The following is a 17,360-nucleotide window of genomic DNA, read 5'->3' as shown; positions in this document are numbered from 1 at the left end:
ACCCAGTGCTGCCTTGACGTGGCATGTTCCTTCCCTAGGAGCCAAGTTCAAATTATTGGCAGCAGTGCTTCTGGCGGGCTCCAGGCAGCTTGTAGTGTAGCACAGAGCTGAGCCCTGCCAGGCAGCTGAGGGCAAGCACTGCTTTTGCCCTGGGGCCTGTTCCACCCTCTCGCATTGCCTACTTGTCCCTTCCACAATGTTCTGCTTTGTTGGCTGTGTAATTTGTGGGGCGCTGGGGCAGCCACTCTGATGTGAACTGTGGCCCAGAGAGCTGAAAAAGTCATTTGGCAGAGCACAATCAGAACAGGTACCTGTCAACAAGTTGCATCTAGTATCACTCAAGAGTCTGGGAAGGAGGAAAAATGTGGTTATACGCTCTTTCTTTGGCAGAGAAGAGCTTTCACAGTGGGCTGGGTGACTCTGGCATGTCCCCTTCCAGGAAGACTCTAGCAGTAGACTGTTTATGTGTCTACAGCAATTACTAGGAATTAAAGCCAAGATTTCCAAAAGCCCACCAAAAAGTATGCCTGTGCAGCTACTGCTTCCTCAAATCTTATGGTGGGAGTAGTCTTGTGTGCTCCTGAGCTGGTGATAAGCATCACAAAATAGACTGCTACACAGAGAAAATTGCAAAACCATCTATAACAAAAATCCTGGGGGGCAGAAGGGAGGGAATAAAAATCAGTCTTCCAGGTAGAGAGGGGAGAAGGAACCACAGGGCAAAGCTATCATACATAAGTTATACAGTAAGGGCAAGGCCTGCAACTGCAGCAAGAGAAGAACCACCATGAGGTGAAGGTTTCACACTGAGTGATTGGAAAGGAGTTCAAGCCTATGCTTGGCTGGAGATTCCCTGGGATAAGCCATTGTGGCTGCCTTTTACAGGAGGAATAGAATTACTGAGCAGTGATGCTATAGAAATACCTATGGCAAGAGATGTGGGTGAGAGTAGAATGCAGCTTCTAATAGCACCAAGCAGGCAGAGGCAAGCTAGCTGCCACCAGCTAAACTGGGTACATCTAACATCATACACAATTCACAAGTTCCAGTTCCTTTTAGATGTGGGGTAGAGATAATTTATTAGACTTTTCTGCATTAAAACTTGACAGGCAGTATAAAAACTTTTAACTGTGATTAAAAACACCAATTCTTTGAAAACACTGTTTAAAAACACTGATTGTTTAAAAACACTGAGTCTTTAAAAACACACACTGAGTCTTTAAAAACACACACTGAGTCTTTAAAAACACCTCATCTGGCTGGGAGTTACGGAGGTAAGCGCTTAAAGAAAAAATCTAAAGTTCTTGTCACACCTTCTTTGGGTCGTTTTGCACTAGATCCTGCTGGAGTTTTGGGCTTGTTCTTTGCCTTAGCAGGAGACCTGGAACCTTCAGCCTTTGGGTTGGGAGCTGCTGCTGGAGCCATGGGAGCACTGGGCTTCAGAAGGGAGCTTTGCAACTCCAGAGCAAAGTGGTAGTCCATGTGCTCTGGGAATTCCCACACCAGCACAAGCTGGCCACACTTATCACAGCACTGCTGGTCTCCTGGCGAGGCAGGAGGCAGCGGGACAAGCTCAGGAGAGGGCGGAAAATTCTGCTCATTTCCCTCCATAGCTGACTGTAATTTCAGAAGGGTCCTGGAGCTGGGTGGAGTTGAGGGTGTTTGTGTAGCATCTGATGGCAGCTTCTCACAAGGAAGCCTCTTGTAAGGAGAAGGAGGGCTGGCATCGCTGGGACTCTGCTTCACAGGGGACTCCAGGTCACACTGCACAGAGGCAAGTCTAACACCAGCTCTCTCCTGGTGCTCTGGGGGGCTGGGCACAGGTGACCCTGCACTGGTAGCAGTGGGCAAGCTGGTTGCTGCTGCTGCTGCTTGTGATGGCTGCTGTTCTGCTGCCTTTTGGAAGAATGACTCAATAGCATTAGCTGGCTTCTGCCTAAGCTCTTTGCTTGGGCTTCTAAAGAACTTGACCCTGGCCCTCCCAGAAGATGTGGTGTTTTGCCTCGTGGTGGCAGTGCCATCAGGCTGGGTGTCACCCATCAGGAAGGTGGCGATGCCTGCAGAGAGGGTGGCAGGCTCCGAGAACTTGCTTGCTGAGAGATGAACTGATATCAGTGGTGGAGACCTGCACAGGACAGACCAACATCAGCTCAGACATCAGCCTGGGAAGCAAGAAGTCTTTTGAGGTAAGCCTTCAAGCCACATAAATCACTCACAGACAGGGGAACTGTAGTATCTGGCAAGAGGTGGGAGAGACGTTTCCTCTGACAAAACATTAGTACTGCTACCTCCAGAGCAGACATAGCAGGCTGCGTTGGGCAGAGCAGACAACCTCTTCCCAGAACAGCAATTCCTAAAGGAAAGGGCACTAGAGCAGGGGCAGACAACTGCCAGCCTGGACTTCCAGTCCACGACAGGACAGAGCTGCTGTGAGACAAGATGAGAGGGCCCTAAGAGAGCAGCAGCCTTGTCAGAGCCTAACAGACTGTACCTTCTTGCCTTCACAGCAGAGCAGAAGGAAGGAAGGAATGGTGAAGATGGGAGCTGTGTACTTTCATTTTCCTTTCTGCCCCAACGGCCTGCTCCCAAAAAGCACCTTTGTCCTTACGGTAGGAGAGCAAGGCCTCTGCAGCCCAGCAGGGCCAGGACAGCCTCGCTCCAGCTGGACACCCCCCAGCCGGTAGCAATCATCAGCTTCAAGGACAGAAGTCAGAAGGGTCTTGCCACGTGTGGGGCTAGGAGGAGGCCAGGCTCTCATAGCTGTCCTATGGATAGGAGGTTGCTGCACGCCTCTGTGAGGGTGCTGGGAATCACTTTTCCTGCCCCTCAGCGTAACTCTCATATGTCTCTGGCTCAGCCAGCACCTCTCACAGCTAAACCAGCCCTGACAGGGAGGAGGCCCACTGTGTCCCACACTCACCATGCTGCTTGCTGCATCCCAGCCGCATTGCAGTTTTGGATGAGGGTGAAGGCGTCGTTGCACATTTTCTGTGCGTCGTAGCGGGACAGGGCGCAGAAGCGCGACACACGGGTGTCCCCTTGCTGCCGGATGACTACCATCAGCTGCCGGGCCACGCGGTGGTTCTGCAGGGAGAACAGAGCAGCGATGAGCTGTGCTTCCAGCGACTCCTGCAGGAAGAGGGAGGAACGGCCGCGGGGATCGTCCCCTGCCTGGAGCCCGGCGCGACCGTCCTGTCGACAGTGCGGTGGGACAGTGTGTTCTGCTCAGCCTGATCGCCAAGGAACGGAACACACAACAGCAAGTGCTTGTACAGCTGTGCCACACAGCATGGGAAGCGGTTAGTTGAGGGAAGCCTTGCTTTCCCTCAAAGGCAGCTGCGCCACTTTTCCTGGCACCGCTGCAGCGCCAAAGCTGGCGGATTACTCTCTCCCTGGCCTGCAGCCCACCATCCAGATTGGAGCATATCGTTTCCTCCCACAGCCCACAGGCACAGCTACATCAGCACAGGGCTTGCAAGGGAGCAGCAGTCCGCCAGGAGGAAGGTGCAGCGGCTTTCATGTCCCTGCATCCTAAAGCACAGGACAAGGCTCGAGCTTAGCCCTGCAGTGTTCTGAGACAAAACCATCCTTCCAGCCATGCTCCTGCTTGTTGCTTGGGACACATCAGCACATAGGCACACATCCATGGGCAAGCAGATTTCCTCCCTTGCCACACACCACCTTCAACTTCCTGCAAACTGCTCACAGCGCAAATGCACTGTGTGGCTCTGTCTCTGTGCCTCCCCTCCTTACCTGGCTCCTGTCCTTGTTCAGTCTGGATTCCAGCTCCAAGGCCAGCTGCAGGAGCCAGTGTTGCACCTGGACAAAACAGGAGTAACAGACAGTTTGGGCCTCTGCTCCCAGCATTGCCACAACACAAGAGCAACACTCCTCACACCGGGGATCAGACTGGAACGGACACAGACTATCACAAGGCCTCACATCTGTAGTACTCTTGGAGAAATCAGTCCAGGTGAGGATTCAACACTGCAGGCAAGGGCACTGTAGATACCACACAAGCTTTGCAGCATTACTACTAGACTTTGCCAAGTAATCTGGGTCCTCTGTCCTGGATTTCTCTTTCCATCTTCCTACAGCTCAGTGGGAACCTCACCCCAGCTAATAGGTAAAGTGCATCTTCCCTCAGTTTCAGGGCACAGTTGCACAGAAAAGCAGCTTTGCAAGCTAGTCTCAGTTTTTAGTGTTCTTATCTTCTCCAATGTGAAAGCCAAGCCTTGTGCTAGATGTAGGCTTCTCCTACCGCCTTCTGCGTGGCCAAGGCTGTCCTCCCAGGGAAATTCTTGCTGCAGCCAATAGACTGGGGCAGGTACCGGTTTTTGACAGGTTCCTCTTCAATTCCTCTGCACAGGTCATAGAGCCAGGACCTGAAAGCCACAAAGAAAGCATGAGGTGAAGGCAGCTACAGACAAGCATCACTAGGCAGCATGTCAGCCTTCTGCTGAGCCACACTTTCAGCTCTGTGCAAGCTGTGACTCTGCCTCTCATTTTCAGCTCTGCAGTTGTAGCCACAGCTGAACAGCCAGGATTCCTTCAGGCCTTAACTACCTGTCAGCACAACTCCTCTACCTCTTCCTGAAGTGGCAACAATTCATCAGTCTGCAGGGCACCTCAACTGCTGCTCTGGATGCAGAAGTGGTGTTTCAGGCTCCAGTCCAGCCCTGTAACTTCCTCTGTGATGGGACTGTCAAGACTGCTCTCTTCCCAGCCTGCTGGGAGCCATTCCACAGCTTTGCCCCATCCTTGGACACTGTAGAGGAAGGCTGAGGAGCTGGCTGACAGGCAAAACACTATCCTGGGGAGTGTGCCTGGGAGAAGTGAGACTGGAAATCTGTTGTGGGCCTGCCAGACCAGTGCTTCTCAAAGATGTCACTGAAGATTTACCTTCCAACCTTCCTAATAACAGCAGAACCACCTGTGACTGAAAGGGAGTCTCAGTTCCTGCCAAGTTTTGGTGAGTGGTTTATCATTACCCAGTTTTGTCTCCAAAGTGAGTCTGGAGTTCAGTCTCACTGAACTGTGTCAGCTGCCCGATGTACTCTACTCCCAGGATGTCTGTGATAGCAGTGCCAAGCTTGCCTCCCAGGTTACGGCTATGACAGAGAAAGGAAGAAAAAGAGAAAACTGAAATGAAGCATTATGTGGAGACTATGACCAGTCTTCTTGCAGCAGCTGTTCCTAGATGAAGACAGCTAGAAGCACTCAAGAACTAGCAGGACAATAGGGAACTCTTGGCACCTAACAGCTCTTCTGGTCACAATAAAAGGACAATAGGAATTGAGGTAGGAACTGCTCCTTGGTTCACCCTATTTTAGTGCTTCTCCCTCAGCTCCATCTTCAAAAATAGATCCCAAACCATGCTCTGAAGAATGCCTGACATGTGCCCCACTTCCTCCTACACAGACAGGACTCTTCCCCAGACACACCCCCCTCTATCCCTAGCAAGACACTGAAGGCAGAGAACAGCAGTGCAGGTCTGGAAAGCAGGATTAGGGATCTATTCCTCTGGAGCAAGTGGTGCTGGTAATGCTTCCCTACACCAGGACAAGTATTTGTGCACAATGGATGCTCAAAACCAAACCACATCTGTTCTCTAGGAGCACAGCTGTCACTCACACTGGGGAACAGCCTCCTTGCCCCCAGTTGCTCCTGGCTTACACTTTTGCACCCCAGCAATCATCTTAAGCACAGTCCTTCCCAGGGAAAGGATGCCCACAGGCTGCTAATGGGCTCATGGATTGTGGTCACTTCACCACCAGGGCTTCAACTCCCAAGCACACTCCTCCTGAACTGTCATTTATAGCCATGAGGGATTACTGGCAGGATTCCCCCCCTATTTGTTACTGCAAGCATTGAAGAGCACATACTGTGGAGTTCAAAGCCTTTGCTGGCTGCTATCAGCAAGCATCAAATTGCTCTGTGCTGAGGTGGCCAGGAACAGCCCCAAGCTGCACTAGAGCAGGCAGCTCCCCAGTACTTACATGCTGCTGACGGGCAGTTGGCTGAAGAGCTGCGGCACAAACCGTGCTGACACCAGTGTCTGGCGGTTGGGCTTGTTTAACCCGCAGGCCAGTTTTGCCAGTGTCTGTAACAGAGAAGAGGGTGGAAACCCTGTTATTACACACCATGCACTGACTTAATTGTGACTCTACCCAACGGCTTGTGCTGCATCACCTCGAAGAGCTGCCATCAGATAACTGCTAGGAAGATTGAAGAACAACACTGCTTGTTCCCAGGCAGTATCTGCCTTGGGAGGTCACATGCACTGGCTGGGTACTCTGGAAGTAAAGCTGGTGCCAGACTTCTATCTCAGCAAAGGGCTGGACTCCTGCTCCAGGCAGCTGAGGGGATCTCAGTCTATCTCACCTGTTCTGGCTGGCTTAGTTTTCCATCAGGCAAGCATGCTAGAGCTTCCATAGCATCCCCATAATACTCCCCAGGCTATGTCTCTCACTATGTCTTGCCCCTTCAGCTTCTGTGTTTATCTTGCTTCTTCTCAATGTCACTATTTTAATCTTCTCTCTGCAAGATCCACAAAAGGAAATCTGAAATATGCACAATTGCTAGCCTGGAAGGGACGTCCTGCAACCTATCTGCCACACAGTTCCCCTTCCCACTCTAAGCTACCACAGGATCAAGAATACACAGACCAGCTTGAAATATGTTTAGCTGGGTGTTCGGGCTTTTTTTGAGCAAGTCTAATAATTTCCTCTTTCACTGCTTTGCCACACATCCTATAAGTAAGCAAGATCTCTTGCCTGCCTATTGAACTATGACTTTTATTAATAGCCTGTCTTTCAGGCTTACAATTCTTTTCTAGACAAAGTAGATCCCTTTTCAGATGTCCAGTTACTGTTTTTTCTTGTTTCACCAGACGCTCTTCCAAGTTTACCCACAGTAAGTGCTGCAAGCCGAACCAATCACTGAGACTTCACAGGGAGAAACAATTTACTTTTTCTGACACTTTCCGTAAACCACACATGCTGAAACAGGATTTGCTGTTTCTACAAGAGCACTCGTATCACTGATTCATCCTGCTGCTTGTCCACAATAACTCCAGGGTACTTTCTGACTTACTGTGGCTTAGCCAAAAGCCTGCTGGTTGCTTTTTTTCTGTAAACCACAAAAAGTCTGTGAGGAGCACAAGAAGCACTGTTTGGTGATTTCAGACTATTTCTGGGCTTTTTCAAGCCCAGAATTTTCAACTCTAATTTAATCCCTCAGAACTCTCACAGCCCAAGCCCTAAGCCCCATCTGTGCTTAGCATCACCTGAATTCATACAGCTGTTCCCTCTCTGTAGGCTTCACTGAAAATATTGGCTCTTAGCAGACTTCAGACAGATCCCCCCAGGATCCCACTTTAAACATCCTAATTTGAGTGCAATTCACTGAATAAAATCATTATGGGAAACAGCAAGATTTTCTTCAGCTAGATGCATGCCCTTTAGACAACCTCAGTCATATCATGTTTTGCTACAGTATCATCAGCTTATGCAGCTCAGGGTGAGGTGTGTTAGGTTAACACCTCACATTTGCAGTCTCCCCTGAACATTCAACCACTTCTGCCGTCAAAAAGGGCACATAAAATCAGTTTGACACTAGTGGTTCTTGATAAAACCACACCGTTATCCTCCAGGTGCTTCCAAATAGCTCAGTTGATTGGTCTCATGTATCAGCTGGGTTCCCGGTGTACTCTGTCTAACAAGTTACCACACTGGGATGAAAACTCCCTTGGGAGAGTTTCCTGCAGAAAGAACATAAGCTTAAAGCAGGTAATCTCCACCTTGAGTTTCTGGCAACAGTGGCTGTAGCCAGAGAATGGATTTTACTGACACAAATTTCCAGCAACTCGGAAGCAGAACACCACCAGTTTGGGGCACTGAGGCGGGCTCAGCTGCTTTTCCTCTTTCTGGTCAGTGAGTGTGTTTCCCGCTGGCCGCGCTTTGGGTGATGCTCAGCCAGCTGCCGAGAGCAGCCGCAGAAGCACTTGGTGCATGACAGCAGCTGCAGAAACAAACGGACTTTGATGCTGCAGCTACAGAAGGTTTCCTGCGGGGTGAAACGCAGGGTGGTTTGCTGAGAGCCCCTAGCACTTGTTTCGTTCTGCACGTTTGTACCTACAGGGGTGAGCTGGCTGTGGAAGCACAGCCACCTGTAGGCTCTGGTAATCTCTGCACTGTGCTTGCTGGTGCAGATACAGTTCTTCAGGGATAGCACAGTACATCAAAATTTCCTTACTCCCTTAAAAAAATTAAAATGCTGGCCATAGAAAATGGAAGCTGAGAGAAGCTGCTAGGAATATCAGGGATGTTCTCTGTTATTCTTGATGAGAGTAAAAAGGCAAAAATTGAACATCCCTTCCACTGGAAATTTCTACATCAGTGATCTTCCTCAGCTAGCTCATTTCTGCCTCACAGTCTGCTCTAGTTTCAAAATATACTGGTGCAGAATGAGCTCCAGTACCTGTGTACAGCTGGGGATAGTTCCAGTTGTTTCTGCAGCAATCTAAGACTAAATTTATCTTCCTTAAAATCCGAAGCATCTATTTGGTCTTTTTTTTTTTCTTTTCGGTCAGAGTCTGCATTTTTAAAGTCATACCTATACAGATAAGCCCCTTTTCTGCAGAATGAAAGGGGTGCTCTCAGCAAACCACCCTGCGTTTCACCCCACAGGAAAGCCTCAGTAGCTGCAGCATCGAGTCCGTTTGTTTCTGCAGCTGCTGTCATGCACCAAGTGCTCCTGCGGCTGCTCTCGGCAGCTGGCTGAGCATCACCCAAAGCGTGGTCAGCGGGGTACAGACCAACTGACCAGAAAGAGGAAAAGCAATCCAGCCCACCTCAGTGCCCCAAACTGGTGCTGCTCTTCTTCCGAGTTGCTGAGAATTTGTGTCAGTAAAAACCATTATCTGGCTTCAGCCACTGTTGCCAGAAACTCAAGGTGGAGATTACCTGCTTTAAGCTTGTGGGTTTTTCACAGAAAATGCTTCTGGGGGACTTAAATCCCTTTTGTTCCTAGTGAGCTCACTCATTAGGGTACACTAGGAATCCAGGCAGTAAATGACAGGCCACATCTCTGGGATAACAACTTTTCTCATTTCCCCGATGTCCTAAAATTTCCCTGAAGGTGTGATCACACAGGGTTGCATTCCCCACTTGACTCATCTTCTATAGGAGACTTGTAAGTGTGTATAGGAGAGCATCTACAGCATATTTTGACTCCGCTACTCAGAAGAAATCAGGCTGATATGTTATGCGCGTACCTTGTTGTGTGAGATGCCAGCTGAACACCTGAATCCGGTGGCTTCTTCTACAGCCACTCTAATTTCTTCCACAATCACCGCCCCCATGGTCAGTTGCAGGTCAGGACAATCAGGGTTATCGAAAGACAGCGACGCCAGCCACTCGTGCAAGCCACGTTGGCGTAGCTCCTCTAGGTAAGGGACACAAAGAGGACCACAAGGGGACATAGCATGGGTGTTCCTTGCTGAGCCCAGCAAAGGGACCAGTAGCATCAGCCAGCCCCAGCCAGCAGCCACAGGATTCTGTAACCGCATGCCAACCACAGGAAGGAGAAGCAGGCACCTTAAAATCCATGCACTGGGGAAAACACAGACCCCATTTACCACCCTCTTGCTTCAGGGGGAGATAAAGCTGCCTTGCCTCTGCTGATGGCATAGGGAGCGTTACCGATGCAGCAGGAGAGGACAGAACACGGGGGACGGCAGGGGTGTGGGGAGGTGCGGGGGGGGCGGAGGGCGGCACAAAGTGGCACCGTGCTCCTTTCTCGCTGCGTTGTAAAGCCTCAAAGCAAAGCGGGTCCGGGTGCGTACCCTTCCCGCCGGATTCGGGGCCGGGGTCTCCGGGCAGTCCCTGCACGAAGGTGCTGGGCAGCAGCGCTGCGGGCACGGGCCCGCCCTGCAGGGCGCGCAGCCGGTCCCGGGCGGTGCCGGTCAGGTCCAGGTACGCCTCGTCGATGCTGGCGCGCTCGATGGCGGCGAACCGCGACAGCACCTGCATCACCTCCGCGCTCGCATCCCGGTACCTGCCGGGCGGCGGGCACGGGCTCAGCCGCCGCCCCGCGCCGGGAGGAGCCCCCCGCCGCCACCACCGACCCGCTCCCGCTCTCACCGAGTGAGGTCCGCCTTGCCCCGCGCCTGCGGCACCCGCGCCAGCGCCAGCTCCGGGCACAGCGCACGAGCCTCCGACGCCCACATCCCGCGGGACACACCGAAGGCGCGCGCCTCGTAGCTCACGGCGATGATCCTGCCAAGACACGGAAGGGCAGTGCAGGAGCGGCGGGACGCTGGGGAGGGAGCCGGGGTCGCCATGGCCGCCCCGCCGACCTACCCGCCGCCTTGCCACTCGGTGTACTGCACCACGGCGCAGGGGCGGCCGCGCAGCTGCGGGTCGAGGCGCTGCTCCACCTGCATGAAGAAGCAGTCCATGTCCACCAGGGCCACCACGCGCTCCCGGCCCCGCGACATCCCGCCACCGCCGCCAGCGGCTCCCGCCCGGCGGGGTGAATGACCGGGAGCCCCGCCCCGCGGCACCCGTAGTCGTGGGTGTGTCGTTCCCCCGCGCGGGGCACGCCGGGAGTTGTAGTTCTCGCAGGGTGCGTGCCTGTCCCCGCCCCGGCGGCGCGCGGCGCCCGCTCTTCCCCCGCCGTCCTCTCCGCGCCCAAGGCGCATGCGCGGGAGTCGCGTCCCGGCCGCCCCGCTCGTCCGCCCGTGGGTGGCCGGTGGCGCGCGCCCGCCGCCGCCATGTCCGCCGAGCAGGTGAGCGGCCTCTGCGAGCAGCTGGTGAAGGCCGTGACCGTCATCATGGACCCGGCGTCCACACAGCGGTACCGCCTGGAGGCCCTCAAGGTACCGCCCCGACCGGGCAGGGGCAGGTGGAGGGAGGGCGCCGCGCTCCGGCCACGCGGGCGCCCCGTCCCTCTGGCCCCGGGCTGGGCGAGAACGGGGACGGGCAAGTCCCGGGCGGCCCCTGAGGCGCTGGGAGCCGTCGGCAGGCAGGGGGAGGCGGCGGGGCGGTCGGGCGGCTGCCCCCGGGCGTGCTGCTCCAGGGATAGGGCTGCCAGTTCCTGCCCCGGTGTGTAACTGCGTGTCCCGGCCTCTCTCTCTCCCGCAGTTCTGCGAAGAGTTCAAGGAGAAGTGCCCCATCTGCGTGCCCTGCGGGCTGAAGCTGGCGGAGAAGACGCAGACGGCCATCGTCCGGCACTTCGGCCTGCAGATCCTGGAGCATGTGGTCAAGTAAGGCGGCTCGTCCTCGCCCCGCGCCGCCGGGCCGGCCAAGAGTCCCGGCCTGCCGCCACCCCGCCGCTGGCGTGAGGTCTGCGCCCATTCCGGCGCCTCCCGCGCCGGGGAGACACTTTCAGGACGCAGGGAGACTGTTCTGCATCAGAGGACAGTTGCTGTCCTGTTTTGATCCTTTTCTCCTCTGTTAAAGAAGGAGAGGGGAGACTGGCTTTCAGGCAGGTTGGGAAGGTTAATTTACAGAACTATAAGAGACGTTGACATCACAAGATGAAAATAAACCCACTGGGTTACCAGGAGGTCTTTGCAGTGTTCTCTGTCATTAGCCTTGTGCTAACAAAGAGGCTCTGTATTAGTTCAGTTCTGAGATTCCTTTCTCTGCTGCCTCTATAGACCTGATGCTTTGTGCTTTGCTTTGTGCTTTTGCTACTGTGTCTGTTGACCTCGGTGGGGCACGCCCATTTGCCAGCAGCCTTTTCATTAAGGGATTGGGTGCTGGCAGAGGCAGAGAGCTGTAGTGTCTCTAGTTTAGGTAAAGAAGCCAAGCAAAAGTTCATTGAGAATCCAGTCGGAGATCTTTACAAGTGTTTTGACTTGGTGTCCTGTTTGTTTGTTTTTAACAGATACCGCTGGAACAATATGCCTCGCCTAGAAAAAGTTTATCTAAAGAACAATGTCATGGGCCTCATATCCAGTGTAAGTACTTGCTACCCCATGCTGATCTCTGAAATTCTTTCACTTGAAGACAAAATGTGGGAGCAAATGGAAAAAGTGCACCAGATAATTAGCATAGAGGACCTGAATTCAATTCTGCCTTTTATTGCTTTTTCCCTATGCAACTCCAGTTGTTTCAGTGCTTTTCTCTGTCTTGTCGGGTGAATAACCATGTCACCTCACATGGCAGGAAGTTGTGAGGCTTGTATAACTTATGTAAGGTACTTTTTCTTTTCTTAGGAGGAAATTCAGTAACTTTGGATGTTCTTATCCTTTGCAAGAATACTAAAGTTGTTATCTTAGTCATGTTTTCTCTGTTGTTCTGATTGCTTTCGTGACCAAGTGACCTACTTTTGAGGAAAATCCCTTTGGTTTCCAGAATTCACTACTTAGGGATGCTTGGGAGTGTAGGAGTGTCATCTAAGGTAGCTGCAACGAAGAGCTGCCCAATATTGTGTTTTGTTTTGTTGTGTTTAGTTTCTGTGGTTTGCAATATTTGCAGACACTGTACTTCCCAGGTGAGAATTATAAAGGCCTTATCTTTGCTGTTTTGTATAACTCTGCCCCCTTTCTGTCACAGGGAACTCAAAGTATCTTGGAGGAGGAAAGTCACATTAAGGATGTTCTGTCTCGCATTGTGGTGGAGATGATCAAGCGTGAATGGCCTCAGCACTGGCCTGACATGCTAAAGGAGCTGGATACCCTCTCCAAGCAAGGGGTATGAGTCAGAACTGTCTGTTCTCTTTCGCTTGCTCATAGTGTGGGGTTCAGTCTTCCATCATCCTGACTCACTAATGGTCAGGTGAGGCAGGCTGATGATGGACTCAAAAATCCCTGTAAGATTAAGCTATTCTAATAGATGACTTTGACAGAGAGAGGACCATCCTCCTGTCTTGTTTTCCCAAGTTATGACTTGTATCTTCATGCGTGCTTGCTTTCTCTCCACATCTTTGAGTTAGCCTCTAGAGATTTTAATGTTTAGACTGTGCTGATAGAGCGTATTTTATTTTGGGACATCAGGAAACCCAGACAGAACTGGTGATGTTCATCCTCCTACGTTTGGCAGAGGATGTGGTGACTTTTCAAACTCTGCCTACCCAGCGACGACGAGATATCCAGCAAACTCTAACCCAGAACATGGAGAAGATCTTCAGCTTCCTAGTAACTGCCCTGCAGCAGAACGTCAACAAGTACAGATGCGTGGTAAGAGTTTCCTTTCCTTGGGCTCAGTCAGTGCTGCTGGTATTTAGGTACTGGGGAAGCAGGTGCAGAAACTGTGAACTCTGTTGCTGTCACTGTGAGGTAGGATATGCTGTGGCCTGGGAAGCTGGTGTGATGAAAGAGACTGAACACACCAAGTTGATGGGGTTAGTGTTGATAGTTTGGTATTGCTAGTCTAAATGGCTTGAACGGATGTGTGCTTCATCCTTACTGTTGGAATGCTCTGCTGACACTAGGGGTGTATGGCTTAGCAAAATGAAGGTGTGGTTGTGGCAAAAACAGGTAGACTTGGACTCATGTCTGCTCTCTCGTGCTGCAGCGGTGTATTTGAGGTGATGCACCAAAATGCATGTGAGTTTCTGATGTCTCAATGTGCATCTGGGCCTCTGGTCCTTTTCTCCATGAGCTCAAGTTAGGAAGCCCTTTTTTATGTCAAGCTGTGGTGAGGAGTGCTTTTCCCTTTTGTGTAAAGAGAATTTCTTTCCTGAATTCTTACCTACAGTCAGAGATGTGCAGCTTGGCCATGATGGATGGCGAAGAAAGTTTCTAACCCAGTGTGTTCCTGTGAGAAGGAAGTAGATTTAAGAGTGAAGCACAATTGAGAAACCAAGCTAGCAACAAGTTGCTTAGGTGTATCTCTTGTGCTTTTTTTTTCTGTGAATTAAAATCCAGAGTTATACTAAATGTGAAACTGGAAGGCAAAGAAAAACCCTCTCCTACCTGACTTCTGTAATTTTCCTGATGCACTGAGAGGCTGAACAAACTCCCCTTTAGAGCAGTGCAGTTCCTGGTGGTGGGTGGGTGACCCTGGTGTGTTTTGTAGTCTGGTTGAAATGCATTTCCAGGTAAGGTTTGCATTGCAATGCTTGAGACTCTGAAGTGTGGCTGCTTCTGCTAACGGTGGAATCTTTCTGATTGGCAAGGTTGGAGCACCCCAGGAACAAGAAGTCCTCACCACTCCACAGGTTAGCAGATCTTTGGGATGTTTATGCATAGGGTAAATTCTGAGGGTTTGGTGTTCACTTACCTGTCTGCACATTGAGACTGGAGTAGATGACAGACAACTCCCCCAGACCATAATAATCTGCTTATAAGTATGATGGATTAATTGATAAGCATATTTATAAGGTGGGTCATTTATTAAATGTTTGGGACACAAGCCAGTTACCTTAAATTTACTGCAGTGAAAAGATCGATAAACAGAGTTTCCAAACCTAAACCTTGTTTGTGGTGTCTTTGCATCTGAAAAACAAATCAAACTTGAGTGTCTGAGGGACTCGCTTGCATTAGGCAAAAAGATGGTGCAAGCAGTGCATTGTTGCTGTTAAGTGTCTCGGACTGGGAGTCAGGCTGTAAGCTGTTGCCTCAACTCTCTCCAGCCTTTCTGACCACGGAGAAATCACCCTTTTCAGACCTGAATCTTGGCACATAAAAGCCACCAGCATTTTTCAGAGTCTGACTTTTGGATGTAAGATGCTCTTGAAGGTGGAAAATGTCTTCCCTGGAGGCCTCCAGGAAGCACCAAAATGCCTTTCCTTGTCCCATGTGTCTCCCTGGTGCCTGCTGACTGGAGTGTTATCTTTTGGATGAGAAGGAAGGTGTGGCTTAACTTGCAGTTCAGAGTCCTGTTGTCCTACCTCTCAGGGGGCTGTGGTGGTGGTGTTGTTGGCTGCAGCAATGTCCTAAATGGGAGACTGTGATGCAGCCTCTTCCACTAGGGAGCTGTTCTGGCTGCCTTTTCAGCAGTGGCTGGGTGGAAGCATGTACTGTAGTTGGCCACTTACTTAATCTGTTCTTTCTTTTTCAGAAGACTGATCTGGCTCAGGAGCCAAAGGTGAGTGGAGCTATATAGGAGTTAGTGCATTAGTCATTCTTAATATGCAAGTTGTTTAGAACTAGACTTTTCCCAGGCTTTGGAGTCTATTGCCTGCTGTTCTCATTTACATATAGGTTTTTTTCCCTCATAATACAAATGCATTGAGAAGTGAGGCATAGCAGCAGAAGGGTCCAAATTTCTCACTTTACAGGGGGGTTCTTGGCACTGTTATTCCAGGGAGTGGATGGCTTTAGGTGGGAATTGGTGTTTTTCTCTGGCTCTGACCTCTTGCCTCCTCTCTGTTCACAGGCCCAGGCAAACTGCCGTGTGGGGATAGCAGCACTCAACACTTTGGCTGGCTACATTGACTGGGTAGCCCTAAGCCATATCACAGCAGACAACTGCAAGCTCTTGGAGATGTTGTGTCTACTCCTAAATGAGCCTGAACTCCAAGTGGGAGCAGCAGAGTGTCTTCTGATTGCTGTCAGCAGGAAAGTGAGTTCTTCCTCCCCAGCTCCTCTGGCTCCCCTTTATTTTCCTCCTGTTTTCCTATATAATTCTCCAGATTGAGCAACGATATCTTTGCCCTTTTATTTAAGAAACAAAATTCAAATTTCACTGATTATGTTAATCATATTTGGTGTGAACGTCATGCCAGCACAATACGTACAGCAACTGTTGGAACCCTCTCCAACTTCTGTGCTCGCCTCTGCTTGCAGTTCAAAGTTGGAGGTCCCCACTGACTTTTTACCCCCACTTCCTACAACTGTGAAGTGGGAAATACTATCATCAGCTGCGTCACCTGGCAGCTCAGAGGCATGACAGCAGGGTATAAACAGGTGATTTGACCCATACATTCACAAGCACCTTAGTGTCAAGGCTGAGTGTTTATCAGCTGCCTATAGGTAACTAGCCAGTCTTCTGTGAAGAAGAGTTAATGTCTCAGGATCGGTTGTGTGGTTTAAAGTTCCTGTGGGGGCATTGCTTGCAGAATTTTTTTTAGATCAGAAATACCTTAGAATTTTTGGCAAGCTTTTACTTAAATCGTATGTGGACTGTACGCCCCTCCCCTGCTGGAAGAAAAACTGTGAATCTCCTAATTTTGCTTGTCATGGAATGAAATAGTTACATAGGTGGGAATAAATAGTTATGTTCTAATTGAGGCATTTCACATGTAGGGTAAGCTGGAGGATCGGAAGCCTCTGATGGTCTTGTTTGGAGACGTTGCCATGCACTGCATTCTCTCCGCTGCCCAGTGAGTACCATCCTGCCGCTGTGATTTCACACAAAACTGCTCACAAATGACTTTGTAAGTGCAAAAGATATTGCTGCTTAACTGCGGGAAGCAGGGACTGGATAGGAGAGAACGAAACCACCATTTCTTTTGCAAAACTTGAAAAACTGCACTTTTTTTCAAATCCCATAACTGAAGGACAAATATCACAAAATATCACAGCTTCCCTGGCTTTCTGTTTTAGCCTGAAATTGATCAAGAGGAGAAACTCTTTCAGAGAGGCAATTTCAGAGGTTTTAGATGCCAATAAAGCAGTACTTCTTGATAATAGCAAAGAAAATCCCACTGCAATAAAATCAAATTGCTCTAGTCCTCTTTTTATCTACAAGATAGACAGCAGTGTGCCTGTTACCTACAGCATGAGTAACTGTGATCCTGTTTTTCCCCCCCCTCCCCTCATTCCCAGGACAGCAGATGGAGAAGGCCTGGTGGAGAAGCACTATGTTTTCTTGAAGAGACTTTGCCAAGTTTTGTGCGCATTGGGCAGCCAGCTATGTGCGTTGCTAGTAAGTCTTTACTAATACCAACAGCAACCCTGGCAAGGCTAGTTTTTAGGGCTGAGGCTTGAGGCAACCCTGATCTAAGGTAGGACCAGGGTTCTCTCTGCACATTTGGCAACTGTAGGGTTCTCTCCACACATTTGGAAAAGGCAGAAATGGCTCTGCTTTTAAGTGGGAAACTGTATCCCGCTAAGTCATAGGAATGTAGAATGGAGGGACCCTAACTGATTCCAGGGCTTTGCTGTCATCAAGAACCACCTCCTATAACCTCTGTAAAATGCTAAAGCTTCATTTAAGAGTGATCAAGTTTCTTGCTGACTACTGCTACAGAAAATCTACTCCAGGAAATTACTCTTCTATTGGAAGCCTTTTAAATTACCCTGTAAAAATAACTCAGAGTGTACCTGTTCGTTATTCTACCAAGATTCTCTCAAGCCAGAGGAAGAAACGGGTTTTGTTCCTGCTGTTCATCTTTGTGATCCTTTGTGTCAATGTTGAGGTGAAGATAGACGATCATATTGTTCGTGCCATACTGATTGGTCA

General features: G+C 50.4%; 2 protein-coding genes across 5 annotated transcripts in view; one reads left to right on the top strand and one right to left on the bottom strand.

The window, feature by feature from the left end:
* Positions 1–1,053: 1,053 nt before the first annotated feature.
* POLH (DNA polymerase eta) lies at positions 1,054–10,528 on the bottom strand. 2 transcript variants are annotated; one of them, XM_039389495.1, is made up of 11 exons: positions 10,365–10,528; positions 10,146–10,280; positions 9,848–10,059; positions 9,278–9,447; positions 6,000–6,103; positions 4,992–5,111; positions 4,262–4,385; positions 3,754–3,819; positions 2,921–3,084; positions 2,217–2,353; positions 2,034–2,125 (listed from the first exon to the last, which is right to left on the bottom strand). In XM_039389495.1, exons 1-11 carry the CDS (start codon positions 10,499–10,501, stop codon positions 2,112–2,114), a joined length of 1,383 nt encoding a protein of 460 aa, XP_039245429.1. In that variant the 5' UTR covers positions 10,502–10,528; the 3' UTR covers positions 2,034–2,111. The 2 variants fall into 2 exon arrangements, with proteins under 2 accessions (XP_027590996.1, XP_039245429.1); XM_027735195.2 differs by lacking the exon at positions 2,217–2,353 and having other exon boundaries at positions 1,054–2,125.
* A 196-nt stretch (positions 10,529–10,724) lies between these two features.
* XPO5 (exportin 5) overlaps positions 10,725–17,360 on the top strand; it is a 29,799-nt gene continuing 23,163 nt past the window's right edge. The window contains exons 1-10 of one of the 3 annotated variants that reach the window (XM_039389466.1): positions 10,725–10,882; positions 11,148–11,269; positions 11,896–11,968; positions 12,567–12,704; positions 13,007–13,189; positions 14,131–14,172; positions 15,018–15,041; positions 15,333–15,518; positions 16,202–16,278; positions 16,724–16,823. In XM_039389466.1, coding sequence (XP_039245400.1) covers positions 10,778–10,882; positions 11,148–11,269; positions 11,896–11,968; positions 12,567–12,704; positions 13,007–13,189; positions 14,131–14,172; positions 15,018–15,041; positions 15,333–15,518; positions 16,202–16,278; positions 16,724–16,823 — 1,050 coding nt within the window. In that variant the 5' untranslated portion in view covers positions 10,725–10,777. Of the gene's footprint in view, positions 10,883–11,147; positions 11,270–11,895; positions 11,969–12,566; positions 12,705–13,006; positions 13,190–14,130; positions 14,173–15,014; positions 15,042–15,332; positions 15,519–16,201; positions 16,279–16,723; positions 16,824–17,360 lie in introns of all 3 variants that reach the window. The other 2 variants (XM_027735040.2, XM_027735041.2) reach the window with 2 other exon arrangements.

This window comes from Pipra filicauda, unplaced genomic scaffold, assembly GCF_003945595.2.
Source record: "Pipra filicauda isolate LSUMZ 115617 unplaced genomic scaffold, ASM394559v2 scaffold72_size3293161_pilon, whole genome shotgun sequence".
Taxonomy (NCBI): Eukaryota; Metazoa; Chordata; class Aves; order Passeriformes; family Pipridae; genus Pipra; species Pipra filicauda.
Note: the sequence above shows the minus strand (reverse complement) of the source record. Positions and strands in the feature narration are given on the sequence as shown.

What these genes read in the sequence shown, in the direction of transcription:
- POLH (XM_027735195.2), bottom strand. Translation starts at nt 10,501, where the DNA reads ATGTCGCGGGGCCGGGAGCGCGTGGTGGCCCTGGTGGACATGGACTGC. An exon ending in CCTTGGCCACGCAGAAGGCG is followed by an intron (nt 3,820 to 4,261) that starts GTAGGAGAAGCC and finishes TGTTTTGTCCAG; the next exon opens with GTGCAACACTGGCTCCTGCA. An exon ending in GGGATGCAGCAAGCAGCATG is followed by an intron (nt 2,126 to 2,920) that starts GTGAGTGTGGGA and finishes TGTCCTGTGCAG; the next exon opens with GTCTCCACCACTGATATCAG.